Genomic DNA, 27,745 nt, shown 5'->3' with positions numbered 1-27,745 from the left:
AGGGCGGATGCTGCCATATTTTCGTGCTCTTTCTTTTTTTCTTCTTTTTGGCCATGTTTCCTTGCGATCCAAACCCTTCTGGTGCGTGTGCGCCGACACCTTGAGGAATACTTGTTGTTTCTAGTTGTAGCGAGTCAATGATGGTGGCAACTGCTCAGGTTGTTGGATATATATTTTTTCTTTCTGATTTTACCTCTTCGTGATATTTCTCTCTTCGTTATTCCCTTTTCCTTGTCTTCTTGATTTTTTTAAAATGCTTATGCGCGCACATGTGCACATATGCAATGTATGCATATGTGTATATGATTACTCTGTGCGCACGTTGTTTTGTGTTCAAAGAGCGAAGAATAGTTTTTTTGCTGTTGCTACAAGTCGTGATGCATCAGACGTTCGCATCGTTCACATCATTTTTACAAAGCACCACAGACCAGGCCAAGAAACTTACATATGACGGACTCGAGTTTGTAAAGAAAGCACAGTGCATTGACATTGAGGAGAAATGTGAAAGATTGTCAGGGTTGTTTGCACTTCCGGATTCCGTAGTTTCCAACGAGAAAAATGAAGCGAAAACTGCAACAAGCGAGGGAGACTCGGTGAAGTCAGTCATCCCAAAAGAACTTGTCGCAAATCCTCCAACTGATTGGGAAGAAGCGGCAGAAGAGTGGAGCCGTCTGACGATGTTTTCGCTGCAATGTGTTAGCTCCTGCCTCATCTCTCCCAGTGCCATTCTTGAGAATGAAGCAGTTACCGAAAGGTTGTGTGCGTTACTGGGAGTCAATTCAGTGAAGGACCTTCCCATTCCTCCGCAAGCCGGTTTCTGTTGGCCATCTCAAGAATTGGTACGATGGGTGCTGTCGTCTAAAGTTGTACACGAGTTCCGCTCGTCTCTGGTCCCTCGTTACATCTCTGATGAGCAGTATTGGGTAAACATCTCGTGGCGATTTCAACTTTATCAAATGTGCTGTAGTGCGCTCCAGCTTCTTGACGTCATGGAGGCTGTGGCCACGAAACCAAATGTTGCAGGTGACGTAGATGCGGATAATACAGACACTGTTTCCAAAAACGACGATATGAACTGGCAGAAATTACGACATGAACTGACCGAGCGGTACGAGTTAGCGGCATGGGTGAAGGAGCGATGCTCGGCGGCGCTGGCTGAGGTGGACTTGGCATCCGCAAACCTTCATCTTCTTATCAGTCTCGTACAAAAGGGGGAGGTGACGGATTTGGGGGATTCGGTACTAGAGAGCTGCAAGTACCACAAAACCAAACTGAGCCGACTTATTGGAGTGGCAATGGCCCAACCTGAGAAGCTACTGAATAGTGAGTTGTGTTGTGAGAAGGGATCTCTCTTTGCCCGGTTAGTAAATATGAATAAGGAACTTGGGACAGTCATCGAATCGTATACGTTGTTACCAAAAGGTGATTCCTCTGAAATAGTGAGGAGGGCAACAGTGGATGGAGATTTAGCTCCGTGTGATGCACATGTGTTGGCTCAGAGGCAAAACTCTGATGACGCCGTCTTTGAGGCCGCTTTGCCATGGGAAAATGATGCTGAAGGAGAGCCGTGATCAATCTGGGTGATCGAGAGAAGTACATGTCGATGGAATACTATATTATTATTATTGTTTTCTCTTGCATTTCACCTTAACCCCATTGGGAGGTTATCCGTTGCGTGCAAAATACACACAAGCAGCTAATGGGGCGGTACGGGTATGATTCTGCAGGATTCCGTCCTTTCTACTTCCTGCACATTAAAATACGAAATTAAGGAAGTGTATATATTTTTATGCTCTCGTCGCATTACTCCGATTTCGCCTTTTGACTTCGTCTGGTTTCGATTCGGGGGGTGGGGGAGGGAGAAGTACTGGCGGTAGCTTTGCGGGAATTCTTTTTTTCTTCTCTCTTGTCTCCCCCTTTCAGTTTACTCGGCGGTAGCGTTTCTCACCACTCCTGGTACAATGCAGATCTCTCTCTCTCTCTCTTTATTGTTGTTATTGTCATAATTTCTTTCGCTTCACTCCTGCTTCTCTTTCCTTGCATTTACATGGTGATTAATGTGATCCAACTGTGCATATTTGTTTTGCTGAGCCAGTTTTTAACAATTTCTGATTTTTTTCTTCTAAATCCTGAGGGTTATGTGTAGCCACAAACTCACGCTTACGTCTATGAATGCTTATGACGTGCTTCGAGTTTTGTATACGCGCACTGTCGTTGCATGCGTAAAGTGTGCGAAAACGAACGACGGTGAGAGGGGATGCCAGTGAATGGAAAAAAAAGGAAGAAGCAAGGAAAAAGAAGCGAAGAAGTCATGGGTTGTTAAGAGGTACTCAAAAACCCCGAGTTTGGTGGTGCGGTGGAATCAAAGAGCGGAACGGCTGTTGTTTTTAGTTTTATTTTTCGTTTTGTGTTGCAGCAATGTTGCAGTGTCATTCTCTCCTTTGTCAGTGTCGATATCCCTTTTTCACCTTTCTACTCTCTTGTATCGGGAGATGAGTACTGTGTTTCCCCTTCTTCGGGCATTGGGAAAGGTATCACATTTTACAGAAGTACAGACAAGAGCAGTTGGAAAGGCACAGCAGATATTGTTCGGCTCCGTGGGTAGTAATGCGCAAAAATGCACCACATCACATGGCGAGGTCGCAGCTCTTCGCTGCCGGTATCGAGTATGCGATGCCTTTGAGGTACCAATGTCTTTTATCGGGTCTTGTCAGGAACACGGCGACAATATGATACTCGCGCACGTGCCGGGTCTTCCCGGTGCGTTCCCCGTTTCTACCGAAGAGTTGCATCGTCACAAGTCTTTTTTCCTTATTGATAATTCTCGTGATGACTGGGGCAGCGCCACCGTTAACAATGCAGACGACATGCAGCTCAGCGAATGTGTGCAACTGTCTCTGCTTTGTGTGATGGAGGCGCTCGAAACTGAGGGTGGCGGGGCTTCCATTCTCGATAAGTTACTTTCGTTGGTGCGCCGCCGAGCTGCATCGCTTCGTGGTTCAGAGTTGCTTTTGGCGACGGGGAGCCGTATTAACGAGGGGGGATTAGAGCTCTCATTTCCGTACCACTGCGGTAATAGTCACGCTTCGAAACGTTACTTTGACATATCACAGGAGGCATGCACGCTTTTTGGACCCCATGTCAAGCACGGAACCAAAATGTTGTGCCGCTACGGCACCGCGGTGGTTGTGGGCGTGGCACCGGAGGAATCATTGGGGTGCCCTGTGCCGTTTTGGAATCCGTTGGGTGCCCCCGCTGCCTGTTTAGCACCAGTCTTTAGTGGTTGCCCAGCCATTCCCGTGGGTGAGGTGAAGTTGGAATACAACGGACCTACGACGAGTTCCTCGCTTCTTGATGCTGAGGACGCATCCCGCTACCTAAACCCAACAGTTGACGGACGCTTCGATGTGTCATCATGGTTGAATGAAGGTCTCTTTGGGGTGAAAGTTGGGCAGCCAATTGAGGATGGTTGTGTTGCCCACGGTGTTTGTTATGACTTAAACCTGTGCGAGTTTGTGTTGTTTGTTAGGGAATTATCCTCGGGTGAGGTTCGTCCCTCGTCGCACTGCCTTTTGAAGTAGTTGGGCCCAGTTTCTTTTTTTTTTTAATAAAGTTGATTATCATTTTGCGGTTTGGGCAGTTTGCGAAGCATGATAGGTGTGTTATAGTCGTGTGTTCCTGTACGGGGGATGCTGTGTCGTAGCGCTCTTCTCATTGCGGATGGGTTTCTTTCTTCAAGGTACTCCTTTCACACTCTGTTTGTATGTTTGGTACCTTACTCTTTAAAGCGCTGGTTTCCCCGTCATGCTTTGCGTAAAAGCGACCATAGAAAAGATAGCATAGCCGCAGCCATGTCTCGCCTTGGAGGAGATGAGCCTTTGCAGCCATCTCAGGAGAACTCTCGGGAGCCGTCGCTGGAACTTAATGGAGCAGGAACCTTGAGTCACATCAAGCGGCAGTTCATTTCAAGTTTGGTTGGCTCATCAGCTGAGAATGGCGCAATAGCATGGTCTCCGTCAGTGTCATCTGAAGGGTCCGAAACTGATGATGAGGAGCCTTTGGCGGAGACACTGCAGGGAAATGATAAGGCCGACTTGTGTGAAGATGTCCCTCCGCGTATGTCTAGTGAACTTGTAGTATTCGACGGTGAGGGGGTTCGACCCTCACAACCCGATCGCCCCGAGGGGGGTTATGATCGTGTGAAACCCATTTTATTATGCACATTAGCAGGCGGTGTTGCGGCCAGTATCATGCGGCACCGACTAGGAGCGGTATGTCGCTTTACGCTTAGTGGGTTGGCAATGACGCAGTTGCTATCCATATTGGGTTACGCAACCGTGGAGTGGAGGAGTTTGTTTGATGATGTTATTGGTCTCTGGACATCTGATGGAACCGATGGTTTCATCTGCAATGCAGTGGTCGCTTTATTAGGTTCTGTTATGCGTCGTTGTGCCTTTCTCACGGGAGTAATTGGGGGATTCTTTGTCCTGTAGCGTTTCTTCCCCTCCTCCCTTTCTTTAGATGCAAATAGTTGAATCAACACACCGTTGATTGTGGCGTGACATACAAATATTAGCTACTATATATATTATTTACTTGTTTTTGTCTTTTTACGTTGTGTGGTGTACGTCTCGATCGCTCACTGATCTGTGAGGTCTTATCGCCTCATGTACTTCTTTATTTATGTGTTCCCGCTTTCATTCCGGTAGTGCGACACGCTGCAAGCATTTACGTTGGTTGAGTGACCATCTTCACTCTTTTACCTGTGGCTGCGAGTATTTTAACTCTTCAAACCAGAAGTAACCACCAAACAAACAGGAAAGTAAACTATATTGGTACCTGTATGTGTGTGTGAGGCCCATGAATTATTCGCTTTTGGCTCTGCTTGCTTCCTCTTTCTCATACGGCTGTTCTTGCCTACTATTATTTCCCATAATTTATTTCCTTTTGTTTCTGCGTTTGGTTATGTTACCGTCATTTGCAATATGTTTTTGGTGTTCGTTTCTGAGGGAAGAGGAGGTTAATATGGGGGCCATATGATAAGTTTGTTGTTGAACTTTCCTCAAAGAGGTCTTTTTTTGGAGTGCACCACATAAAGTAGACATGCCGAATGTCAGTTAATAAAATAAATTTAACTGTTTTCGACCTGTTCCATATGGACATGTTGCCATTGTGAAAAAAAAACCAAAAGGGAGATCGCTCCACTATTGTTGTATCACTGAACTGAGATGCAGTGCGGCGTACAGTTTCGTGTTTCGTTCGTCTCCGCCGCTCGTCCCATTCCCGCTCCTTTCACAAGTGAAGGAAGTGTTTGCAATATTTAGGGATCACCAATTACCGTCTGTTCGTTTATGTTGTTGATGTTGTTGCTGTGCGGAGGTCAAAAGGAAGGAGATGTTGACAAAAAGAAAGAAAACGACAAAAAAGGAAGAAGAAAAAAAAAAGAGAATGAATGCAAAACGTAAATAAACGTCTAAAATGAAAATTTCCCCTTATGAAGCACGTATTCATGTAAACTTCACAATTCCATTTTTTTTGTCTTTCATCCAATTCTTGTTTTTGTAACCTCTCCTTAGAAGTAACGTCGTTGAGAATTAAAGCAAGAAGGCAAAGCAACCCAAGATTCGGTGTACGCTTAAACCTTTAATAAGCGTTATTATTATCATTTTTTTTTTCACAAACTAGAAGGTAACAGAGGGTGAGTGCCGGTTACGTCTACACTGACAGGTGACTAAGAACCAAGCACACCTACAAAGTAAATCTTTGTTTTTTCTTTTGTTAAGGACAATAAAACAAGGAGGAAAGAAAAAAGAAAAAAAAATGCCAAACCTCGTTGTCACTGCAACTTTCAGCCCTCCAGCTTTCAGCATTGTTGGTTCACCGCTGCGGGAGGATACGATTAAGCACATGGAGGAACGTATTCCCACCGTGCTTTCCACTGCACTCAGCCGTTCTCGTGAACCTTCTTATTTTGTGCACAGCAAAAACCCCGAATCATGGAAGATGGAATTAAGTCAACACTTTTGTGACGAACTGCACCGCGCCGCCGTGTCTCTCGTCATCATTGAGTGCCTTGACGCGGAAGGTTGGGTTTTACGCACCAGCAGTTCTTCTCAGGATACTAATGAAGGTAAATGCTGCATTAAGTTTTATTTCACTCGCTCTTAGTGGCCAGTGTATTTGGGCCGTAAGCTCAAAAAAAAAAAAAGGAATCTGAATTAAAAATAAATGAGAAAGAATTATGAAAGGAAAATTAATATATATATAAAGAATTTGAAAAAAAGGGGAAGGGGAAAAGGAGGGAGAGCGAAATGAAGGTACGTTTCTTTGTTTGTTTGTTTTGATAAATGTATAAAGTTAAAGAAAAAAAAAATAATATATTTTATATACGTCTGTGCTGGTGTGACTGCGCGTACCCAATGCGGGAGAGAAAAAGTCATTGGCACACACACGCAAAAAAAAAAAAGAAGGCGCCAGCACAGAAAAGAAGGATGATAAGAGTTTTCTTAACGCGGAGCATTTTTTTTTTGATTATTATTGCTTCGTCTTTTTATCAGCACCCTTTTTTCCTAACGCTTGCGGAGTTGTTTATGTATGATATACCTGCGCTGGTCTTTCATCTTTATATTTATTTTTGATGTTCGTTATGATTATTTTTTCACCCTTTCTCCGCGTATATGAGCATTTTGGGACTTTCGGCACCAGTTTTTGTTTTATATTCGAAAGGGTCGTATGTGAGTGAACGGAAGAAAGGAAAAGAAAAAAAGAGGAAGCTGAAAGGAGAAGGAGGAGATGTATTTCGAATAGACGGGAATGAAAACAAAATTACATATATATAAGAAAGAAAAAGAAAAAAAAACAGAGAATAGAAACGAGAAACAAAAAAGGAAAAGAGGGAAAAGCGTAAGAAAGAATAGGACAATTGTAAAGTCCATAACCCTAACGCATGCAGACGGGGTTTTTCTCTCCGCTATGTTTTCTTTACCTTGACTCGACTTAAATATGTGTTCCCAGTGGCGATGGCGTGCTGGCCTTTGGGCCAATGCTTCGCTTTCCTTCACTATTTGTTTGATGGTCCCTTCATCTTTTGCCACTTGCGGTTTACCCGCTGCCTCCTCATTTCTTTTTTTTTTCCCCTTTCTTCGTCTTCTTCATTCCCTCCCCCCTTTTTAAATTCCTTTTCATCAAGTTACCAAACGTACAGTCACTTTCTTTTTCTTTACTTGGTAGTAGATATTGCATTTACGCTTATTCTCTGGCATGCGCTCGTGCACACCCGAACTGTCCTGACCGGCGCCAAGGCCCCCATATTTTTTTAAAAAATGTCTGCAGCACCAAATTGTGGAGAATTTTGTTGAGCTCGTTTTTGAGTAGATTTCTATCCCGTGCCGGATGTGTAGGTGTTTGTTTATGCATATCGGTTTGCGTTTTTTTTTGTAAGAATTTTGGTGCATTAAAGTCCGTTGCACAATTACCGTAGCGAGATTCAGTAGGCCGTATGGCAATGTTTTTTGGCACTGTTGTGACGGCTGCAGTTGACTGTGTCGAAGTCGCGTACAAAACTATGAGGAATCTCACGCATCCGCACATATTCATATTCATATTTATGCTACTCATATGATCGCAGACATGAGGTTATGATGCAGTTCCACACATTACGCATTAACACTGAGGCATCGAGAGCCTTTTTTTTTTTTTGCACTATGTGGTTGCCTCATAACTTGTTGACGCCCTGTCAAAATCTGTATTGGTGGATTGTTAGGGAAAGTGCTCTGTTTCTAATGTAGGGGGAAAATAACTTTTCCTACTATGAGTTTTTTTCTTTTGTTGGTGATATGTTTCTGCCCTATGCGTGTGCGTGTATGCGGAAGACAAGAAAAAGTTTCTAATATTTCTTAGTTCCCTTTAAATCTTCCTTGCATGTGTGTATTATTGTGTGGGCGTGGATTTGGCACCTCAATGTCGGCAAAAGCTTTTCCCACATTTGTTGCGTATTTGTGTGTAGTCGGAGTTGTTGCATCCAATCGTCACTTTTTGTTTTAATCGTAAATGCGCCGTTTTTCCTTTCGGTTTTATTGTTTGATGGTTCGGGGAAGCGGAAGAAGGAGAAAACAAAAAGGAAGTTATCAGGGGGAAAAAAGAAAGAATCAAAAGAAAAAAAAGGGAAAAATAACTTGTTACCATTACGATCCGTATAAAGAGGACAAATGCCACCTGTGGTTAAGCGCCCCCTTTGGTCGTACTTTACGCCTGCGACATTTGCGAGCACACTTCACCGCACGGCATATCACACTCCCAAGCTTATGTTTGGCGTAGCGGCTGCTGCTATTCTCGCCAAACAATCGTACTATCGTGGTTCACTTGCAGATGAGGAGGAAAACACATGTGACCGCATTGAGCGTCGCGCGTATGTTGCGCTTCCAGACGGGCGGATGGCACTTGTGTATCCAATCATTGACACGCAACTGACTCCCACAAGGGCTCTACTTTCCCTTTTCGACATGATGAACCCATTGCCGTAAACGTGTAACGTTGAGGTCTCCGCGTAACGTTTATCGCCTTGCATGTGCGGTAAACACACACGCATGCACATACACTCACAAAAGACGCGTAGAAACTTATTTCCTTTCAATTCCCCTTTGTTTAGTCGAGGCGGACATCTAATCTCATTCGTCCGGTTTCGCAACTCAGTGCCTCATTGCTATCATCTGTGCGTGGGTTATAGCATTCCCGTGCATAAGTGATAGAGTAGGGATTGGACTTGGCGGGGATATGGGAATGAGTGCTTATGTTTATTTGTAGGTGAGTGTGAAGATTGAGGGAAAAGTGTTTCTCGTTTTATTTGTATTGAGGCATCTTCCAATGAAGTTGATGGAGTGGCACGAGGGAACTGGTACGTTTTCATAGCAGTGTGTATTATTCCCATGAACATTGTTTTAGCAGTTACTAGTAGTGTTATGCATATGATTAGTAAGGGTTTTATGCGGTCCGTCCCCTCGCTGTACATATTTCAGTTTCAGGATACAGTTTGTGAAGTGGGCTAAAACGTTTTGTGTGGAATATGAAGTTCTACATCAGTGATGTGCTGCTCCATTCAAACATGTGTTTTTAAATATCTGCATGTAATATTCCATGTGCAAGTATTTGATGTCTTTTTCTTCACTGGCTTGTCGCAAGTAAGGGTATATATCAGTATTAGTATCTTTTTAAAAGTCCTTTTCCCTCCCTGTTTAACAGAGGAAAGGAGGTTTCGGCACTTCGTGCAAGGGAAAAAAAAAGAAGGGAGAGAAGAGGAGGGGGGGAGGGAGGGGAACATGTCTGGCTTCCCGCCTCCGTCTCTGGTTAGCGGTGACGATGAGAGTGACGCGAAAGGAAACAGATCGATGCTGCGCTCCGTGGAATCAACCGAAGCCGCATGTGCTGCCGTTGTAGCAGGTCCTGTTGTTGACATTTCAAATGCCACTCTCATGTGCCGACGTGGTGTTCATGACAGGATCCGTCGAACTTACTGGAAGTTGATGATTGGACTTTTTCCACATGATGTAACTGGGTGGGAAGCGATTGAGAGTAAGAAGGCGAGTGAGTATAAGGAGCTTGTGCGTCTTATATGCACGCTAGACGAAAATAATAACGTCGTTATCTGTGAGAATAGTAACCGTGAAATTGATATTGACATCCCGCGCACAATGCCCACTATGCATTTTTTCAATTTGGAGCGTGACTTCACGGTGATAGAGGGCATCCCCACAACCTTTTCCCCAATGCAGCAATGTCTGCGTCGCATCCTTCACACCTTCGCTGGGGTTAATAAAGGGTTTGGCTACGTACAAGGCATGAATGAGCTCGTGGGCCACTTGCTCTTTGCCTTCACGTGTGGTGAACCTTCTGCCGTTGACGAAACTGTGGAGGCGGACGTGTTCTTTTTCTTCCAGAGAATGCTCTCACACCTAGGGGATGATTTCTGTCGTACTCTTGACTTTGACAAGAACACGGGAGTTATGAGTACCATTAGAAATTTTGAGCGCATCGTCCAGTTTGTAGACCCAGAACTTTGGGATCACCTGGAGACCAACGAAATACGCTCCGAGTTTTATGCATTTCGTTGGTTAACCCTGCTGTTCACTCAGGAGTTTAATGTTCCCGATGTGTTTAGGATATGGGATTTTATTTTTTCTTTTGGGGAAGATATATGTGGCGTAGTTATTTACATTGCCGCTGCCATGTTGGTGTATAAGCGGGATGATATACTGGCGTTGGACCATTTAGGCACTATTCTTCCATTCTTGCAATCATATCCCTCGTGCGACGTCGTCGAGTTTCTAGACATCGCATCGACTTGGGTGATGCGGTTTGGATTTCAACCAATCGCGTGGTTAAAGTCGGGGAGTCGTGAGGATGCAAACAAATTGCGTGAACGCTACAAATTTAGCGGTGCTGGTGGCCCGTCTTGGAAGGAAAATTTGACAGGTTGGGTCTCTTCTATGTGGAAATCGTAGCGCTAAATGACCCTCCTTGGTGGTGTTGCTCTCGTTGGGACTTGAACCGGTTAACATATTGTTGTTGCTTTTGTTGTTGTTGTTGGAGCGTTTGGTGCTGTTCTACGCACCTTTTTGGTTGTGATACTCTTGTGAACTTGCCTCCCCTTGTTCTTATTTCGCTTGTACATATTTATATGTTTATATATTCATATGTTTGTGTGCTTGCTTATGTGTTTGTATTGGCTTTTACTTGGTGGGGCGGGGGCGAGCGCATGGTGTCCAACTCTGTTCCCGCCTTAGGGGATGTTTTATTTTCTTTTTACATCTCTTGTTTCCCGTTGAGTTTTGCACCCCACAATAAAAAGGGAAATTGTGATGATCGCTGTGGGAAAGGGAAAGCAGAATACGCTCCCGGTATACTTGGGTGGTATTGTGATTACCAATATCGCCGCTTCTTTTGGCCATGTGTAAGTTTCATTTGCCGCGTTTGTCACCGCCTTCGCCTCTCCCTTGGTTCACTGCTTCGTCTTTTGTATTTTATTTACTCTTTCTTTTATCATCTCGTCGTCGTATGCGTCTGCTGCCAAGCCGGGGCCGCAAATACCGTCCACGCAAAAGGGGAAAAGGGCCTCTATTCACCGTGGAAACAACGGGCGCTAAGACGTGAGGACTTCGGTTGCCGGAACGGCGCTGAGACCCATAGAATTACTCATAAACAGACAAATTATAAATATAGACTTAGCCAGTGACGTACGCTAAAACCGTGTGGACAAAATATACAGAACGGTTTTTTTATTTTACATCTTCACTTTTGTTATTATCAACAGTATGTCGTCACTAAAAGGGGCGCCGAGTCTTCAGAGACAACCGACCAAACAGTTTTCGTTTGACGTGTTAGACGAGTTCTATGAGGGTGAGGATGCCTACGTCCAGTCTGACTTTGATGGAGAGGAAGTGGAGAGCAAAAAGAAGGAGGAAAAAAAGAAGGAAAAGAGCAAGAAGAAAAAGAAGAAAAAAGATAAAAAGGAAAAGAAATCAAAATCCAAAGAGGAGAAAAGCACAAATAAGAAGGGAGGGAAGGACACAAAGGAAACAATCAGCACCGCATCGGTGAGCGCTGCTAGTGGAACCGAAAGTGGAGGAAAAGCTAAAACCTCCGATGATTACGACTACACGTATGATGATGATTCATTTGATAAGTACTCAGAGGATTTTGACGATGAAATACCCGTTGCGCCGCCTTCGGCATCCAGTAGTGGAGGAAGCGATCCACCAAGCTCAGGAAGGCAACCTGCACGCAAGGAACTCTTCTCGGAGGAGGCGGCTAAGGCTGCAAAGGAACAATACGAACAACAGATGCGGCAGATGCAAGAGGAGCAAGAGCGGAGGGAAAAGGCCCTGCAACGGCAACAGGAGGAACTGCGGGCGCAAATGGAGGAGTTCAAGCGGTTGCAAGAAGAGAAACAAAGAGAAATGGAGATAGAAGCGCGGGCTATGAGGAACACCGTAGGGGGCGCACCTGCAATTGGATTTCCTACCGGTGCAACCGGGATGGAAGCGAAAACGGGCCTGCCGCAAGAGGAGCAGCCAGTCGCGAATATTGAGAGCCAGCGCCGCCGACAGCGTGAAAGGGAACGTGCAGTACACCTTCGGCGGCTGGAGCAGGAGGAAGCAGCACGAACTCTTTTTCAACGCCTCGCGCAGGATGTTCGTGAAGTGTTCCACGAGCTCAACTTGTCTGTTGTTGCAGCAGAGAGGGAACGGCTCTTAAAAGATGAGCGATATCGCAAGGAGCGTGAGGTGCGGGACCGTCGTGAGGAATTGGAACGACGGGAATGGCTACAGAAAGAAGTAAAGGAACGCGAGGAGCGTTTTTGGGCTGCAATGGAGGACCGTGAGGAACGATTTCGGACGTTAATTGATGCGAAGATCGCGAAGGATGATGAGGAGCGTGAAGCTCGTCGAAAACGTGATCTGGAGGATCGTGAGGAGCGAGCCAAGAACGAGAGGGAGTTGCGCGACGAGATAACCCGCATGGAAAGTCAGCGACGTGATCGCGAAGATGCAGGCATTCGCGAACGGGATCAGAAGTTTTTGCAAACACAACTTGACGACATGAAACGGAGATATGAAAACCAGTTGGAGGAAGCGCGGCGTCAGTTGGAGCTTGCTCGTGCGCACTCCGAAGAGATGCATCGTACGGAGCTTGCGGCGATGGAGAAGCGGTATGCTGAATCGTCAGCACACAGTGATAGATTGCATATGCAGCACGTAGAATCTTTTGAAGCACATACAAAGAACGCCGCCGAGTTGCAAAAGATAGTTGAAGTGCTGCACAAGGATATGGAGAAAGCAACGCAGATGAATGAGGCTGTCACCGATGAGCGACTTGAGGTACTCCGACAAAAAGAACGACTCATTAATGAGCAGAAGGCACTAGTGGACTCTGTGCTTGAAGAGATCAAATATACGAAAGGGGAAATGGAGAAGGAGCGGGCTCGTATTGCCTCGTTGTATGCAAAGTTTGACATTGGGTTGTCCAACTTCACAAGAGAAGCTGCAGAGGAGCGCCGCCGTTGCCAGGAGTCTCAAGCACACTATGAAACGTTGCGAGAGCAGCTTGAGAAGGACAGGAGGTTAATGCTCCACGAGGTATCGCAGGAGCGAAAACTCTTTGAACAACAGTATGAGGAGTTCATGGCAAAAAAACTGCATGCCATGGCTGAGTTACAGGAAGAACGAATGGCAATTTCTCGTGAGCGGACCGAAGCCGCAATGCTTCGAGAACGGCGGAACAATGATGAAGCGGAATTACTCAAATCCTTACGCGCTCAAGAGGAAGCATACGCAGCAAAAGTGGATGCGATGGAGGAGGATCGTGTTGCCATTGGTGAAATGCGCCGCGAACAAAAGCGGTTGTGTGACGAAATCGCTGCAGAGCGCGAGGCACTTCGGCAAGAGCGTAAATCTTTTGAAGAAGAAAAGGTTGAACTCCTGCGACGATTTGAGGATCTTCAACGGTACGCCATGGAGTCTAGCGCGACTAATGAGCGTCTGCGGAAGGAAGTGGCGAGGCAAAGCGCCGAGGTGGTGGTCCGTGAGCCCCCGGCAAAACGTATAGAACCGCATGTGGATCCATCGGAATTGAATAGCGCAACTTCACGACTGCAGATGGATCTTTCTAGACAGCGAGCCATGTTGCAACGCATTTCTCACACTTGAATGTCGGTACTTTGATGGTGCGGCGGAACAAATTTGCCCACCCAACCCATTTGAAATAAAAGCGGTGATGAGTGAGTGCAAGTAAGTGATTAGGGCGAAGAAAAGAGAGTGACGTTGGTATTACTTGCTCTTGTTGTGTTAGTTTCCTTTTAACAGCTGTTCATGGAATGATGTATACGGCCGATAATAATTTTTGTTCCGCCTTTAACACTGTCTATTAACCACGTGGTTGCGCGTAAGTGCTATTTCCGTTTATTTGTTTTTCCTTTTAGAGTTACGTTAGCGAAGGCAGGAGTGTGACGAGAAAGGGGTGGGTAAAAAAAACAACAACAACAACAACAACATTAAACACTTTCCGTATCGACATTAAAAACGTCCGCGTGTATAAACGAGGGGGTTGGACCATCGGGATCGGAGGAGCAGTGCCTGTAGTTTAAAAATAAACAAGTAAAAGAAATAACGGACGAACATCATGCTTTATTCAACACGCCGTCTTGCTTCGGCTGCTGGCAAGGCAATTCATTTCGGTGGTGAGGCAAGAGAACGCATGCTAAATGGTATTGAGCGTATCGCTACTGCCGTTGGCGTAACGTTGGGCCCGAAGGGACGAAATGTCATTATTCGGCAGCCCTCAGGCGAGCCGAAGATAACCAAAGACGGTGTAACGGTTGCCCAATCCATTGAGTTCAATGATCAATTCGAGGATGTGGGCGCCCGACTTATTCGACAAGTGGCGGGAAAGACGAATGATATTGCGGGGGATGGTACCACAACCGCAACAATACTTGCATGGAGCATTTTTGCAGAGGGTTACAAATGTGTTGCGACGGGTGCCAACCCAATGGATCTGAAACGTGGCATAGATATTGCTGTCGATGTCCTCCTCAAGAGCTTAAGTGAACAGAAGCGCCCAGTAAAGGATTTGCAGATGCTTGAGAACGTGGCGACAATCAGCGCTAATGGTGAACGTTCTCTGGGAGCTTTGATTGCCAGAGTCGTGCAGTCGGTAGGGGTAAATGGTTACATTGCCGTGTTGAGTGGAAATGGCAGTGCAACTGAGTGGATGCGTTACGATGGTTGGAGCGTGGAGCAGGGGTTTGTTTCCAGCGCGTTGGTGACAAACACCACTGAACTTAAGAGTAGTCTCGAGAGCCCCTTCATTTTCATCACTGCAGAAAAACTTGAAAGCGTTCATGATGTACTGCGCTTGCTCGGGGCCGCGAAGAATTCTGGTAAACCTCTTGTACTTGTCGCCCCGCAGTTTTCTGAAGCAGTGCTGCAAACCGTTATACACAATCACGTTAACAATGTGGTGTTGTGTGGAATTGTTTGCGCCCCTGAACTTTCAGAGGAGGAGCTCCACGATCTCGCCACATGTTGTCAATGCAGAGTGGAGAAGGTTGGCTCCCTTGGAGTTGTGGATGATGTCACCTGTTTGCTAGGACGCGCGGAACGATGGGAACAAACAATGGATAGCACCGTCGTTGCTGGAGTGGCTGACGCGGCACCGCGGGTGCGGTTGTTGCAGGGACGGCTGGAACGGGCCTTAACCGAGGATGTGAAGGAGAAGTTACGGGAGAGGATTTCCAAACTAAACCGCACGTTTGCCGTAATCCGCGTAGGTGGCCGATCCACCGTGGAGATCAATGAGTCGAAAGACCGTGTGATTGATGCCGTTAACGCAGCGCGGAATGCCCTTGCGGAGGGAATTGTTGCTGGCGGCGGCGCTGCCCTCCTTCACGCGTCAAAGCAGTTAGATGTACTCATGAGAGAGGATGAGGACATGGAGCAGGATCGGAGGACTGGGATATTAATCGTGCGCAACGCGGCGCGTCTTCCAATGAAACGCATCAGTGAGAATGCAGGTGAGGAGGGTGCTGTTACTGTTGAAACTGTTGCTGAGTATGAGGACTGCTGCATGGGCTATGATGCGCAGAATGACCGCTACGTGGATATGTTTGAAGTGGGTATTGTCGACCCCGTGAAGGTGGTGAACTCTTGCGTAGTGGATGCCGCCTCAGTAGCAGGGTTGATGATTACAACGGAAGCCAGCGTGTGTGATTTTAAGGAAGAGAGGCGTCAACGGGATAGTGGTTGAGATGACGGGTCCTTGGGGTCATAAGGTTGTTTATGATGGTGGATGTCAAAGGGATATCGAGTTGGTCTATGGGTGTGGGCACTGGCAGCTGTTCGTTTGCATTTGCATGCATTTGTTTGGCACTGCTTTGCTTATCATGGGAAGCGCTGCCGTGGTAGTGTAGGTTGGAGGGTGTGAACTGGCGGTGGAGCATCGCCCAGACTGTAAATGATCCCAAATATTTTTTGTTCTTATGTCGTGACGCCCCAATGTGGTCTTTGGTTGTGATGTGCTTGTGATGCATTTTTTTTTAAATGGAAGAAAACTCGAATAATTTGTATGAGGAGGTGGTAACTAGCTGTGTACCACTGAACATTGTCACGATTTTTTTCACATTAGCGTTCTTACAGTTGCTTGTGTTCATAATAGTGGGAGGTTGTTCCTCCTTCCACACGGTATGGGTCGGTTGTCAAGCTAGTTTCCAGTCAATTAATTCCTCAACATGCGGAAATTTGCGTTAGATTCACTTGCTTCGTTTCGCTGTTTCAAGTGCAGGAGGGGTGTACCGAATAGGTCTCGGTTTCTTTCACCCTTTGCGTCCTGCTGTTGTGGTTAGAGTGGAGAGGGAAATTCAGAGGTAGAAGGCGGGTGAGTGTTAGGTAACATGTTGCGATTTACTCGTCTTTTTCGTGAGATGGCCCCAGAGCTGCAGCTGGAGTACATGCCAGTACTATTTACGAGGACGATCCTAGGACCGCAGGGAGGGTTTGCAGGTGAGGAGCGGCTTGTCAAACTGGAGGTGGCGCGGAAGTATATGGAAGCGGGCCACGCTGTAACGCCCACGGAGGAACTTCGTCGCGGGTTGTGGTGCTACAATCCCGACACTGACAAGTATGACTGCTTTATCGAACGTAATGAAGAGTTCCTCGATTTTGCTGCACGGAAGCGGCAGTGGCTCGACGTGTATTGGCGGGTGAACACAGGCTACCTGCTCTTCGGGCGGCAGTCTTGGGGACAGGGCTTTCTCATTAACTGTCCACTTCGCAAGAGGGATGTTGCACAGAAGCTGTGGGAGCAATACAAGGTGCGTATAGACCCTCGTCTGATAGAATTCCGTGAGAAGGACCGGCGAACGGGCATACAAGAGTTGGGGCACAACTGGTGCTGGCTCTACCTACCCGGGGCAGAGGAGTTGGGCATTAACCGTGAAGTGTACGATAACAAGCGGGTAAAAGTAAGAATACATGTGCGCAAAATGAACTCCATGTTCGCACTTTATTAGCCGTGGTAGCGCTGATTCATTCCCTTCATCTGTTGGTGCGCGTACCGTTTCATTGGGTCGTTCGATCCTCCTCTTTGTGTGTGCGTATTTGTGTCGTGTTCCACCCGCCGCGTCATCTAAACGTTTCAGAGTTACTGTGTGTGCGCAACTTTCGAACATTGATGTTGGCCCTGATTTGAGAATGGTCATCTTACTTTAACCCTTGTTTTGTATTCTATGTTTCCCTAATTTCTCTCCTATCTTGGATGTCACAACGCATAATATACATTTCGCACGTATCTTAAGCGCGGTCGTGTACATACGCAGTGTAGAGCCTCAATGACTGTATCAGGAATGACTGGGACATTAATAAACCGGCTGCCGAGAAGGGTACCCATCCCAGGATTGGCCATGCTAGAGCCCAAATGTGTGTTACACACTACATCTCTTCTGTGCAATAAGGAGAACAAGGCAAATGCAGAGCAGGAAGATCGCGAGGAATTGGAGCGTGAGCGGCAATTGCGTGAGCGATTCTCGAAAAAAATAGTGGAAGCCATGCCGCAGTATTCATCACAGGGTGGCGGTAGTTGTAGCAGCGGTGCGTGTGGGGCGCAGCCTCCTGCAGCGGCTATGCAGATGTTGCGTTTTTTGTTCTTTTCCACAGCTTTATTGCTTATATTGGCGATGATGCAGCTGTCCGACACAAACTCTCCGATATATCTTCTCAAGAACATACAGTCGTGGCAGCTTCCTCCACACAGTGTGGCTTATTATATACTTCTCCGCGCTTTGCTTCCATACCGGGAGCAGATGCGCTTAAAGGAAGAATTTGAAACGGCGGGCAGGTTTAACCCAGCGCTAACGTTTGATCAATTTTTTATCCAGCGTTATCCGGATTTGTTCCACGGTTATCGAACTCAACAACAGGACATCGTGGCCGCCCTTGCGGCTTGCATTGCGGTGGCAAACGATCGGAAACTCTCCTTAACGATATTGCGCGCTGCGGGTTCTGCTCGCGATATTCGGGCGTCAGTGGACAATATAATGGATGCTCTCCGCCGCGACTACCCACAGGTTTTTCAGGGTTCCCCATCAACATCTTACCCTATAGCAACGGCACACTGAAGTGAGTAGCGCATTTGATCTATCAAGCTATGAGAATACATTTGAAATTGTTCATAAGTTCCCCCTGATTATTTGGTGATCGGTCTCCTAGCGTGCCGACAGAAGTTTAGCTGGAATGAAGAGGGATGGGTGGATGGCGGCTGATTTTTTGAAAGATGGAGCATGTCCATTTCACTTTTTTCTATAGGAAGTACAAATGTATTCCCGGTTTTCTGCACCGTTGCTATACGTTGATTCGCTCCGATAGGATAAGTATGTGTGTTTCTTATACGACCCCGCACGTTGCCCTTCTTCTTTTCTTTCTACCCTTTTCTTTTTCCCCTTTCAAGGAAACATACACCAAACTGATTACACAAGCATCGGCAGTTTGTTTCTGTTTCCTCAGGTAGTAGACAAATATGAGCGGTATCCGGTACCGGCCAGTCGGGTCGGATGTTATGGAGGTACCGATTGAACCTGACGAAAAGTTTCCCAGAGGCACGTCGAAGTTTTGCGCATGGTTATGTCCCCACGATCCCATGGGTGCGGAACGACGTGTGGGTGACTTGTACTGGAATGGCTGGAGCTCGTTTGTTTTGGGTTTTGCCCTTTCAGGCGTTGGTTTGACTCTCCTTACCCTTGCTATTCTCTGTTTTTACTTCACGTGGGATGTCCCTCGCAGCATCGCGCTAATTGTTGTCAGCGCAATTTGCATAATCCCCGGTTTGTTCAGTCTCGTTGTTATTTGGTTCTATATTTCTGGGAAAGAGGGATACGACTATGAGCAGTTGATGCCCAACTAGCCTTATCGTTCCTGTACCGTATGAACCGTCCCGTGAGTGTTGGGGCTCTTTAAATATCGCAGTATGCTGTTTTCGCCTAATCAGTTTCTCATTTGTATGGACTTGGGTTGCTTGTAATATCCATGTAATATAACCTTGTTTTTCTTCCTTCGTCGCGTTGCCCGTATTCCATCATAAATTCAAGTAGGCACCTAGTTAAAAACCTTCGCTTGTGACCGAGTTATTGATGCGGTGGCCCATTTTCTTACGTGAGGAGCGCCACTTTGGGGAAAGTTGTCCGCCCTCCTTTGTCAATGCGTTTTTTTCTTTTGTTTGTCGCTAATGCTCTCCTGTAATGGTTGAAGGGTAAAGAGACCCCAACCGCGTCCTATTACTCTATTTGAGGTTTACTATCATGCGTGTGTGTTTTTGTTAACGCATGCTGTTCTTCCCTTTGTTACTGTGTGTGTGTGTGTGTGTAGGGGGAAGGGGGAAGGGGTTTCACAACTCCTCTCTGTGAGTTTTCAATCCTTATTCTTATAGGGGCGTCCGCTCCCTTCTCCGATGATACGGAGTTTGATGCTGTTCCGTGGTTAAAAGAATTAATGGTACTGTTTGCCTGAATTCTTTTCATCTGAAAGCTGTGATACTCTTTGCTAGGTTTTTTTTTGCATAAATTTTGCTTTAATTCTTCCTTGTTTTCCGTTTCTGTCCACCTAAATCCTGAGACGAAAGGGTCGTGTGCGTGTGTGTGTATTCGGTTTACCATCGCAGTAGGAAGAATAAGATAACCAGCGAAAGTAAAGAAGGATTTTGATTGTCCGAGAGAAGGCTTTCCACAACTCGTTTGTGTACTGGTTTGGATTTATTGGACAAGCGGTCACTTGCATTTTTATGGGGTTCCCTTCCGGGTCCGGTTTGGACAAGTTCAGTGACTTGCAGTCGTTCATTCGTGCTTCATTTCCAACTCACAGCGGTGACTTCACAACAGACACGGCTATTCGAGTGCTTGCAGCATATCTCAGTGTATCACCATGGGAGGTATCTCGAGTAGTGGACATGTCACGACCCATTCACAACATGGAGAATTTGGAGGAATATGTGAGCTGCGTTGTGTCGTCCTTGCAAAAACAGGGCGAAGTGCGGACCCGCGCAGTCACATCAACACTCACCGGGAGGGTCGGCTCCAGCCCGGCAGAAGTAATTCACACGGAGGGCAACTGCATGCGTTCGCCGACTGTGAAGCCTCACACTTTTGGGAAAAAGAAGTTATGCAAACAATTCTGTAAAACTGGCCTCTGTGCATTTGGCTCACGTTGCCTCTTCCATCACGAGGAACCTTACCGTGGTGACACATGGAGTGTTTCTTCAGACACGTGTATTACTGACCGCAACTTCATCGAGCCGAAATCAACTGAAAGCTCCTCCACGGTTCCGACGGGTGCTGGTCGCGAATTGTTCACTGAGCTTGCCTCCCCTTCTAACAATTTCTCTCTTCCAACAGAGCGGCGGAGGGTAACTCAACCAATCAACAAAGTAACGGCACAGGGACAAACAGATGAAACAGGCATTGGATTTGCTCCACCAGGTACACAACTTCCTGGAGTTTATGTGATGCCGCTTTCGGTGCGCAGTGGAGAACTTTATGTTTACACTCCTGTTCAATTTCATGTGTCCTTTCCCATTTGCCTACCCCCACCCGGTGCTTCTCACTAATGTTTTCACATCTCAGACAATGCACATGATTTATTTTTTTTTTCAAATATTTTTTCTGTCATTGCTATTATTAAAATTTTGAAATACACTCATGCTTGTCTTTCCTCCCCACGTACGCTTTCGTTTTATTGTTTGCCATTCGTCGTCCCAATTTTACTTTATTTGGTGCGTTGAGGTAAGTTACCACCATACTTCATTTCACAAATATCCCAGTAACTAACTATAATGTTACTCAGGGATTGGGGTGCTGCTACAATGGGGACCCATTGTGTATACTCGCGTCACATATCGATTTTTAATTTTTTTATTTTTGTATCGCTTCTTCTTTTTTCTTTCTTATTTGTGGCTGGCGTTGCCATTATGCTTTCTTGGCAGCCCGCGAAGTTTTTTTTTTTTTTTGCAGCCTCTAATTATTTTGCATTTTTTCCCCTTCTTTTCTTTTTGTTGATGATATTATTTATGCCTTTTCTTTTGGTTTTGTTTCAATCGCAGGGAGATCAACGAAACTCTCGACTGCGTCGCCTAATGATATAAATGAGTGAAGAAAGGGAAATATGTATTTTATCTTTAATATTGTGACTATTATTTTCGTACAGATGACACGACATATTTTTCATATGAGGCCATGATGTCAACAAGTCAAAGTAACACGTGTTTGTATCGTGTGTCCGACACTTTAAGCCATATTTCCCATGTGGTAGTCTCAAATCATCCATGTCGTAATATATTTTCTCCCTTTTTTTTGTTCCTCACTTAAGTATCACTCTTCTTTTTTTAATTATTTTAGTCTCTTCTTTATTTACTTTTGCTGGACCTATTTTTTTTTTTGTTTTGAGAGATTTTCCGACCCCTCGCGTGGGTGGAAGAGTAGGGAATGTTACGGAACACAGATGTTCGACTCTTTTCAACATTCGCGCTAAATCCAGAAACATCAGTTGCACCGCATGGGCCGCCTCGGGGGCTGGTTAATCGTTATGTTTCGATGGGTCTCCCGCCGTGGGCGGCGTGGTGCAACAAAGTTAATCGTTATTCTCTTTACCGTATGAGTGGTGTTACGCAGCGTTCTTTTTTACCGAAGCCACCGCAAGAGATGGATGTTATTTGGCTCAACGAACGTGTTCGTGAGCGGGTGCGTACATCCCGACAGGTTCAAAACGTTTATCGGCAGTTGAAATACCCGTATGTGAAGACGGGGATTCACTATAGTGATGTGCTTGACCACTGGGTACAGGTGCCAATGGTGGAGGCGGCAATGTTTGAAGTTGAGAAGGATGGTGGATTCGATAACTTTATTTTGAAGCGCAGTGGCCCAGAACTACGCTCCACGTATGGAGAGCGGATCCGTCGCCATATTTTAGTGAGGCAGAAGGAAATACAGAAAAATTTCGTCCTGCAGAAGCAGGCTCAAATGCTTGTGGAGTCGATGGAAAAGGAAATTCTCCCCATGGAAGACGGAAAAAAGGTTGAAGAGGTTTTAGAAAAGTACGGAATCGACAAGGAGCAACTATTGCGTGACATTGCGCGCGCTGCGGTGGCGAAGAAACAGCAGTTGGCTTCAGCGGTACCACAACCTTCTCATGTGGAGGTCTCGACTAATTGATTGCACGATTTTTTGTACCGGTGCAGCGTGTCAGGCAATTCTGAAAGGCCCTCCTGTGCTAGTTTTTGTTCTATTAAATGTTCACTTCCGCGGTCAATCACGCGAGACAGTGATGAGACGGGGAGAGTTGCATGAGGTCAAACGGGAGAGGAGTATGCAATCTTATCGTGGTGACATATTCGACGCGCGATCATTATTGCGGTATATATATATATATATATATGTGTGTGTGTGTGTGTGTGTGTGTGTTGTGGTCTACCGCCTATTGTTGTTATGTACTTAACCTCTTTTTTTTTTGTACTCCCTCCTTGTTTTTCTCTACATATAATGTGTCTTTTCTTTTCACTTTAATTGTCTCGTTTTGTACGGCATAGCGTCAATAAGCGGCAAAGCGTATATTCGTCTCTGCAGAAAGCACTTGAATTGTAGGTCTACCTTATGCGTTTGTGCCGGCGCCTTAGTTATCATGCATACGTCCCAAAGGGCGCGTCTGTTCAGATGGGAGAGACTTTTATGCCTTCCAATATCGCAACCGCAGTTTTCCGTGAGACGGAGGCTGCTGCGGCCCGGGCTGACAAAGCAAAAGAGGAAACCGGATTTTTCAGTCAACCACGATTAAACTACCCTGTTTCGAGCGGTATTCCTGCTCTTTTCTCCAAGGATCAGTTCGATATGCAATACTCCCTCTTTCATCGCGATGTTGTGGAAACACTCAACCGTCACACATTAGGCACACCACTTGAGGGACACAATCTCGAAACTGTGATACGGAAGACTTCTTTTGACGCTACACAAGCCGTAGCCCACACTGCGGCGTCGGAACACTTTAATTACTGCTTCTTCTACAAGTCTCTGCGCCCATGGGGTACTGCACCTCCACCGCGGTTACGTGAGGCACTACAGCTGCAGTACGGAACTAATGGTTCCGCCGATGCAGTGGATGAAGTCCGCCGAATTGTATGGGTAACAGCGGCTTCTCACCAAGAACGGTGTGGTTGGGTGTATTTGGTATGGTCCGGGGTGCATTTTGATGTGGTGGAGTTTCCTCACGGTTCATGTCCAATCGCTAGCGATCTTATTCCCCTTCTTGCACTGAATGTTCATGAGAGTGCCTACATTTTAGACTACGGGACTTCAGGGTTGAAACAATACGTTGAAAACTATTTTAAGGCATGTAACTGGCCTTTAGCGGAGCGGTATTATCTTATGGCTATTGGACAAGTCGTTTAATGTGCGACATGTGTTGTTGATCAGTCAGTAAAACACCTCTGAAGAGTATCGCCAGGCCTGACTATGCCGACGTTAATGATGAAAGAATTTGATCATGTGCGGTCTCGTGTTGTGTTGCACACGTCAAATTACTTGTTGTTGGTCACGCTATGGAGGCCTCTCTTCTGTATCCGTTCCAATTTTCCTTTTTTTTTTTTTAAAGTTCAACACGGCGCCTCATCTGAACACGGTGTAAGCAGTGGTTAAATGATATATGCGAGGGGACTCGTTCGGTTTTTTTTTGTATTTTTACAGGTAGTCATGCAGATCATTTATTTTCTGCTAGCGAATTCATTTCTTTTCTTGACTGACTACCGATGTTGGGCAGGAGGGAGTTCATTTTTTTTTTTTGCAAGAACCATTTCATGTTTACATGTTCCGTTTTGAATATATATATATATATATATATATTAATGTTTACATTAAAATATTAGCCTTCGGTGGATTCATCATCCCCTAACTTTCCCCGTTTATGTTTTATTGGTTTACACTTTTCTTTATTTTTCTCATTAAAAAAAATTATTATGAAGAAAAAGATAGGAAAATATTTGGTAACCAGCGAAAATAACAGGGAGGTGAAGTTTTCAGTTTCATTACCTTCACAGTGCCATTATTATTATTATCATTATTATTGTTTTTTTCTTTGTTATTTTCTGATAATACAACAACACAAACGAAATGGTGCGCGCCCCTCCGCATGTGTACTCCGCACTCGTGAAGAATCTGACTTCGAAAGAGGTAAAGGTTAAAGCCTTTTATGCCGTTCCTGATGCGGCTGATGAGGAGGTGAACCTTACAATAAAACCTGGAGAAACTGCTAAACTGGAGCAAAAAATTGTACAAGCAACCACCTTTTCGATGACGGCACACATCCGACGCGTGGAGGCTGATGGTTCCTTCCTTGAGACGCCATTCACAGGTGTGTTGAGCCCTGTGCAGGAGTACAAATTGGAGATTCACGAAGCTGACGGCGCTTGCCATTTGAAGGGAAGTTTGTAATTGCTTGACAGGACTTGGCACCGGAACGTTGCGTCATTTTTTTTTTTTTCGACTCACCTGAATATAATATAATATATATATATATATATTTATATATAAGATACGACGGTTGGGCGAACATTTTTGAGAGAATAGAAAATTCTTATTCTCTTATATTAACTCGTCCATACATGCATGAGTATTTGTGTTTGTGTGTGAAGACCATGGTGGTAGGAGGTGAAAATGTCCGAGCTTGCAGCAGTTTCATTATTATTATTATTTTTTAAATATCGCACTGCTGCGTGCTACTGCGTGGTTCCGGAATATGTGCTTCTCAGAAGCTATTACATTTGCTATCTTTCTCTCCGTGTTTTTTTTTCTGCCTGCGTGTGGAAGTGGAAATATTCGTGTTCATGTTCGTATTCGTATGCATATATATATATATATATATATATATATATATATATATTCATATGTGTGTATGCGGGAGGGATCATTAATAAAAGCAAAAATATATATATATATAATAATATTTTATTCTTCTCTTTTTTTCTTCTCCTGATCTTTTCCAGTGCGTTTCTCCGAAGCCTCAAAGTTCCAAGCAGAACATCTTATACCAGCAATAAAACAAACGACACCAGCTGTAACCAACAACTCCACTCGCCATGTCCACACGTCAAGGTGGTAAACAAAAACCTCTTAAAGCACCTAAGAAGGATCGGCAAGAGTTGGACGATGACGACGTCGCGTTTCGTAATAAAATGCGCGAACAGCAGAAGGCTGAAAAGGAGGCCATTGCGAAAATGAAGGGCGGAAAGAAATAAACGGTCCGTTTAGGCCGGGGAAGGGGGCTGCCACTTCAGTTGTCGCTCAATCACTGAGAGGGTGAGAGGAGGAAAAACAAAAAACAAAAACAACCCTCCCGTCGTCTTTTATCAGGAGTGTGCAGCGGAATGTGTCAATGTTGAGTGACAAATGCAGCCACACTTTTTTTTTCCTTTTATTTTCTCCTCGTTTTCACTTGTTGTCAACTTATTGGTCATTTTGTTTAGAGGTCCGTGTTTGTTTGCATGCGGGTGTAACGGGTGGATGGTTTTCATACACTGCAAGCTAACGGTATTGAACAGAATGTATGAAGGGATATGTTTGATATCTTATACATGTGTTTCCCCTACTTTTTTTAACTATTATTATTATTTTATACTCGTTTGCTCAACGGCGGATTTTCGTGCGCTAGTGAAAGCAATAGTAAAGAAGGTGCGCCATTATTTTTGAGCATACCTTATCACACATAAAATATATTTACGTACTTATATATTTTAGGTATTTTCCCGCACAAGTAACTAAAACTCTATCAACGCAAATAAACCAATGAGTGGAGCAGCTGAAGGTTCTGTACCGGTCCCCCAGGCTGTTACGGAAGATTATAAGAAGCTTATATTTTCCTTCATTCAAATGATACGGTCCACTGAAACTTCCACACCTGACCGTGTGACCGCCATTGTGCAGTTGCTAGGTGAGGAATATGGTGTGGATCCTGCAGGTGTAGGCGGTTGCCACGACACGGGCGTTGCGCTTCTCCCAGCCTTTCAACAGGCACTAAACGAAATGAAGAAAAGCGTCAGCATTCAGCAGGATGATAAATTTAACGCCTTTCTCGATTTACTCCGTAAGAAAGGTTACTTTGCAGGTGCTGAAGAGGGGTCAGAGGAGTATAATTCTCGTCTGGAGAAAGCGAGGGAAAAGTTTGAAAAGCGTAACAACCCATATGAGGGAATGACAGCTGAAGAGATCAAAAACAAGGGGAATGAACTCATGGGACTCGCCAACTATAAGCAAGCCGTGGCGTATTACACCAAAGCAATTGAGATGGAACCCGAAAACCACGTCTTTTTCGCCAATCGAGCAGCTGCTCACACTCACTTAAAGGACTACCGCAGTGCGATTATTGACTGTGAGCGATCCATTTCAATTTGTCCTACATATGCCAAAGCATACTCACGACTCGGAACAACCCTCTTCTACCAAGAGAATTATCAGCGTGCTGTTGACGCCTTCAGCAAGGCATGTGAGTTGGATCCCACCAATGAACGTTACAGGGAGGACCTGAAGCAGGTGGAGGAAAAGGCAAAGCAGAGCAACTCTGCCACTGCGGGAATGGGTGGAACTCCTTTTGGTGCAGACGGAATGTTCAATTTCTCTCAGGTTGCGGAAGTGATGAAGAACCCGCAATTTGTTGAGACCGCCACACGCCTAATGTCGAACCCACAGTTCAACCAGGCAGTGGTACAAATGGCCTCACGTATTGGCGGTTTATCCGATAATCCGGAGGAGGTGGCCCGGTTGATGGGTTCAGGTATGGGAATGCTTTCAGCAGGAGGTGATGTGGATTTCACACGTTTGTTTGGAGATATCGACCGCGAGGCATTGGAGCGATTTAAAGAAGAAGAGGCGGGACGCAATCCAAGGTTACGTGCCATCATGGAAGATGTGCAACGCAATGGCCCCTCTGCGTTTCAACAACATATGAATGACCCAGAAGTGATGAATCTCATGCTTAAGTTCCAAAATATTCTACTGAATAATGGCGGAGGTGGGGCCAACGGTGGTGCTTCCTCCTAAACAATTTGTGTCATCAACCCCTCCTTTTTTTTCCAACTTGCGCGCACATTTTGCTGCGCATGCCTGTAAAATGGGGATAATGGTGGATGAAAAGGTGTGGTTTGTTGTGCGAGCGCGAATAAGGCAACGGTTGTGGATGGTGAACGTGAATTTTAGTGGTTTGCCAGTAGTAGGTTGCTGTTTTTTACTCTCTTTTTTTAATTCCTTTTTGGCGAGTGCAAAGGTTTGTGAATGGGAGACGACGTGAAGACATATTGGAAGATGCTATTATCCAATTGTGACCTAACATATGAGTTGTTTCTCAATTTCTCTTTTTCTCTCTTTACTCCTGCAAATGGAAGCATATGGAAAAGGGAAATTGAGAAACAAGTCATACTCTATTCGTGATTCTGGGCTGCGTCAAAGTGTTTGTGGCACTGAAATAGTAAACAAGCGAAGTATTGGGGGAAGGAAGGGTATTTTTCTTTAACGAAATACCCCCTCTTTTTTAGAAAAAAAACAAATTTAAATATGTTGTTTAGGGGCAAAGGTGAAAAGTGGAGATGATGCTACGCTTCTGTGGGTTAAAGAAGTGTGTTCATATGTATTTGTTTGCATTGTGAAAAGGTGTATATATATATATATATATACATGTTC

General features: G+C 45.3%; 18 protein-coding genes across 18 annotated transcripts, besides 18 other annotated features; all 18 read left to right on the top strand.

Annotated features, from left to right (window-relative positions):
* Positions 1–27,745: part of a sequence feature (sequence corresponds to BAC RPCI93-4F7) that runs on past both edges of the window.
* Tb927.6.4170 (hypothetical protein, conserved) lies at positions 378–1,571 on the top strand (the record flags this gene model as incomplete). The annotated part of the gene is made up of 1 exon (XM_840442.1): positions 378–1,571. One exon carries the CDS (start codon positions 378–380, stop codon positions 1,569–1,571), a length of 1,194 nt encoding a protein of 397 aa, XP_845535.1.
* Positions 2,268–3,581, top strand: Tb927.6.4160 (hypothetical protein, conserved; the record flags this gene model as incomplete). The annotated part of the gene is made up of 1 exon (XM_840441.1): positions 2,268–3,581. One exon carries the CDS (start codon positions 2,268–2,270, stop codon positions 3,579–3,581), a length of 1,314 nt encoding a protein of 437 aa, XP_845534.1.
* Tb927.6.4150 (hypothetical protein, conserved) lies at positions 3,690–4,493 on the top strand (the record flags this gene model as incomplete). Its single annotated transcript, XM_840440.1, has 1 exon — positions 3,690–4,493. The coding sequence occupies one exon, from the start codon at positions 3,690–3,692 to the stop codon at positions 4,491–4,493; it is 804 nt and encodes a 267-aa protein (XP_845533.1).
* Positions 5,383–5,449: a sequence feature (T-rich).
* On the top strand, positions 5,821–6,168 carry Tb927.6.4140 (hypothetical protein, conserved; the record flags this gene model as incomplete). Its single annotated transcript, XM_840439.1, has 1 exon — positions 5,821–6,168. One exon carries the CDS (start codon positions 5,821–5,823, stop codon positions 6,166–6,168), a length of 348 nt encoding a protein of 115 aa, XP_845532.1.
* Positions 6,364–6,389: a sequence feature (AT_rich).
* Positions 6,838–6,919: a sequence feature (CT-rich).
* Tb927.6.4130 (hypothetical protein, conserved) lies at positions 8,208–8,522 on the top strand (the record flags this gene model as incomplete). Its single annotated transcript, XM_840438.1, has 1 exon — positions 8,208–8,522. The coding sequence occupies one exon, from the start codon at positions 8,208–8,210 to the stop codon at positions 8,520–8,522; it is 315 nt and encodes a 104-aa protein (XP_845531.1).
* Tb927.6.4120 (GTPase activating protein, putative) lies at positions 9,081–10,496 on the top strand (the record flags this gene model as incomplete). The annotated part of the gene is made up of 1 exon (XM_840437.1): positions 9,081–10,496. The coding sequence occupies one exon, from the start codon at positions 9,081–9,083 to the stop codon at positions 10,494–10,496; it is 1,416 nt and encodes a 471-aa protein (XP_845530.1).
* Positions 10,555–10,581: a microsatellite.
* Positions 10,673–11,227, top strand: Tb927.6.4110 (hypothetical protein; the record flags this gene model as incomplete). The annotated part of the gene is made up of 1 exon (XM_840436.1): positions 10,673–11,227. One exon carries the CDS (start codon positions 10,673–10,675, stop codon positions 11,225–11,227), a length of 555 nt encoding a protein of 184 aa, XP_845529.1.
* Positions 11,307–13,700, top strand: Tb927.6.4100 (hypothetical protein, conserved; the record flags this gene model as incomplete). The annotated part of the gene is made up of 1 exon (XM_840435.1): positions 11,307–13,700. One exon carries the CDS (start codon positions 11,307–11,309, stop codon positions 13,698–13,700), a length of 2,394 nt encoding a protein of 797 aa, XP_845528.1.
* Positions 11,442–11,513: a sequence feature (T-rich).
* Positions 14,023–14,044: a microsatellite.
* On the top strand, positions 14,173–15,798 carry Tb927.6.4090 (chaperonin Hsp60, mitochondrial precursor, putative; the record flags this gene model as incomplete). The annotated part of the gene is made up of 1 exon (XM_840434.1): positions 14,173–15,798. One exon carries the CDS (start codon positions 14,173–14,175, stop codon positions 15,796–15,798), a length of 1,626 nt encoding a protein of 541 aa, XP_845527.1.
* On the top strand, positions 16,442–17,059 carry Tb927.6.4080 (hypothetical protein, conserved; the record flags this gene model as incomplete). Its single annotated transcript, XM_840433.1, has 1 exon — positions 16,442–17,059. The coding sequence occupies one exon, from the start codon at positions 16,442–16,444 to the stop codon at positions 17,057–17,059; it is 618 nt and encodes a 205-aa protein (XP_845526.1).
* Tb927.6.4070 (hypothetical protein, conserved) lies at positions 17,378–18,163 on the top strand (the record flags this gene model as incomplete). The annotated part of the gene is made up of 1 exon (XM_840432.1): positions 17,378–18,163. The coding sequence occupies one exon, from the start codon at positions 17,378–17,380 to the stop codon at positions 18,161–18,163; it is 786 nt and encodes a 261-aa protein (XP_845525.1).
* Positions 18,562–18,945, top strand: Tb927.6.4060 (hypothetical protein, conserved; the record flags this gene model as incomplete). Its single annotated transcript, XM_840431.1, has 1 exon — positions 18,562–18,945. One exon carries the CDS (start codon positions 18,562–18,564, stop codon positions 18,943–18,945), a length of 384 nt encoding a protein of 127 aa, XP_845524.1.
* Tb927.6.4050 (hypothetical protein, conserved) lies at positions 19,819–20,640 on the top strand (the record flags this gene model as incomplete). The annotated part of the gene is made up of 1 exon (XM_840430.1): positions 19,819–20,640. The coding sequence occupies one exon, from the start codon at positions 19,819–19,821 to the stop codon at positions 20,638–20,640; it is 822 nt and encodes a 273-aa protein (XP_845523.1).
* Positions 20,932–20,952: a sequence feature (AT_rich).
* Positions 21,515–22,240, top strand: Tb927.6.4040 (hypothetical protein, conserved; the record flags this gene model as incomplete). Its single annotated transcript, XM_840429.1, has 1 exon — positions 21,515–22,240. The coding sequence occupies one exon, from the start codon at positions 21,515–21,517 to the stop codon at positions 22,238–22,240; it is 726 nt and encodes a 241-aa protein (XP_845522.1).
* Positions 22,443–22,463: a microsatellite.
* Positions 22,463–22,489: a microsatellite.
* Positions 22,679–23,470, top strand: Tb927.6.4030 (superoxide dismutase, putative; the record flags this gene model as incomplete). The annotated part of the gene is made up of 1 exon (XM_840428.1): positions 22,679–23,470. The coding sequence occupies one exon, from the start codon at positions 22,679–22,681 to the stop codon at positions 23,468–23,470; it is 792 nt and encodes a 263-aa protein (XP_845521.1).
* Positions 23,897–23,920: a microsatellite.
* Positions 24,119–24,145: a microsatellite.
* On the top strand, positions 24,188–24,508 carry Tb927.6.4020 (hypothetical protein, conserved; the record flags this gene model as incomplete). The annotated part of the gene is made up of 1 exon (XM_840427.1): positions 24,188–24,508. The coding sequence occupies one exon, from the start codon at positions 24,188–24,190 to the stop codon at positions 24,506–24,508; it is 321 nt and encodes a 106-aa protein (XP_845520.1).
* Positions 24,570–24,606: a microsatellite.
* Positions 24,754–24,778: a sequence feature (AT_rich).
* Positions 24,914–24,970: a microsatellite.
* Positions 24,995–25,026: a sequence feature (AT_rich).
* Tb927.6.4010 (hypothetical protein, conserved) lies at positions 25,153–25,311 on the top strand (the record flags this gene model as incomplete). Its single annotated transcript, XM_840426.1, has 1 exon — positions 25,153–25,311. One exon carries the CDS (start codon positions 25,153–25,155, stop codon positions 25,309–25,311), a length of 159 nt encoding a protein of 52 aa, XP_845519.1.
* Positions 25,663–25,690: a sequence feature (AT_rich).
* On the top strand, positions 25,859–27,109 carry Tb927.6.4000 (hypothetical protein, conserved; the record flags this gene model as incomplete). The annotated part of the gene is made up of 1 exon (XM_840425.1): positions 25,859–27,109. One exon carries the CDS (start codon positions 25,859–25,861, stop codon positions 27,107–27,109), a length of 1,251 nt encoding a protein of 416 aa, XP_845518.1.
* Positions 27,719–27,741: a microsatellite.

Source organism: Trypanosoma brucei, chromosome 6, assembly GCF_000002445.2.
Source record: "Trypanosoma brucei brucei TREU927 chromosome 6, complete sequence".
In the NCBI taxonomy this organism is placed as follows: domain Eukaryota; phylum Euglenozoa; class Kinetoplastea; order Trypanosomatida; family Trypanosomatidae; genus Trypanosoma; species Trypanosoma brucei.
This window is presented reverse-complemented; position numbering and strand designations above follow the sequence as displayed.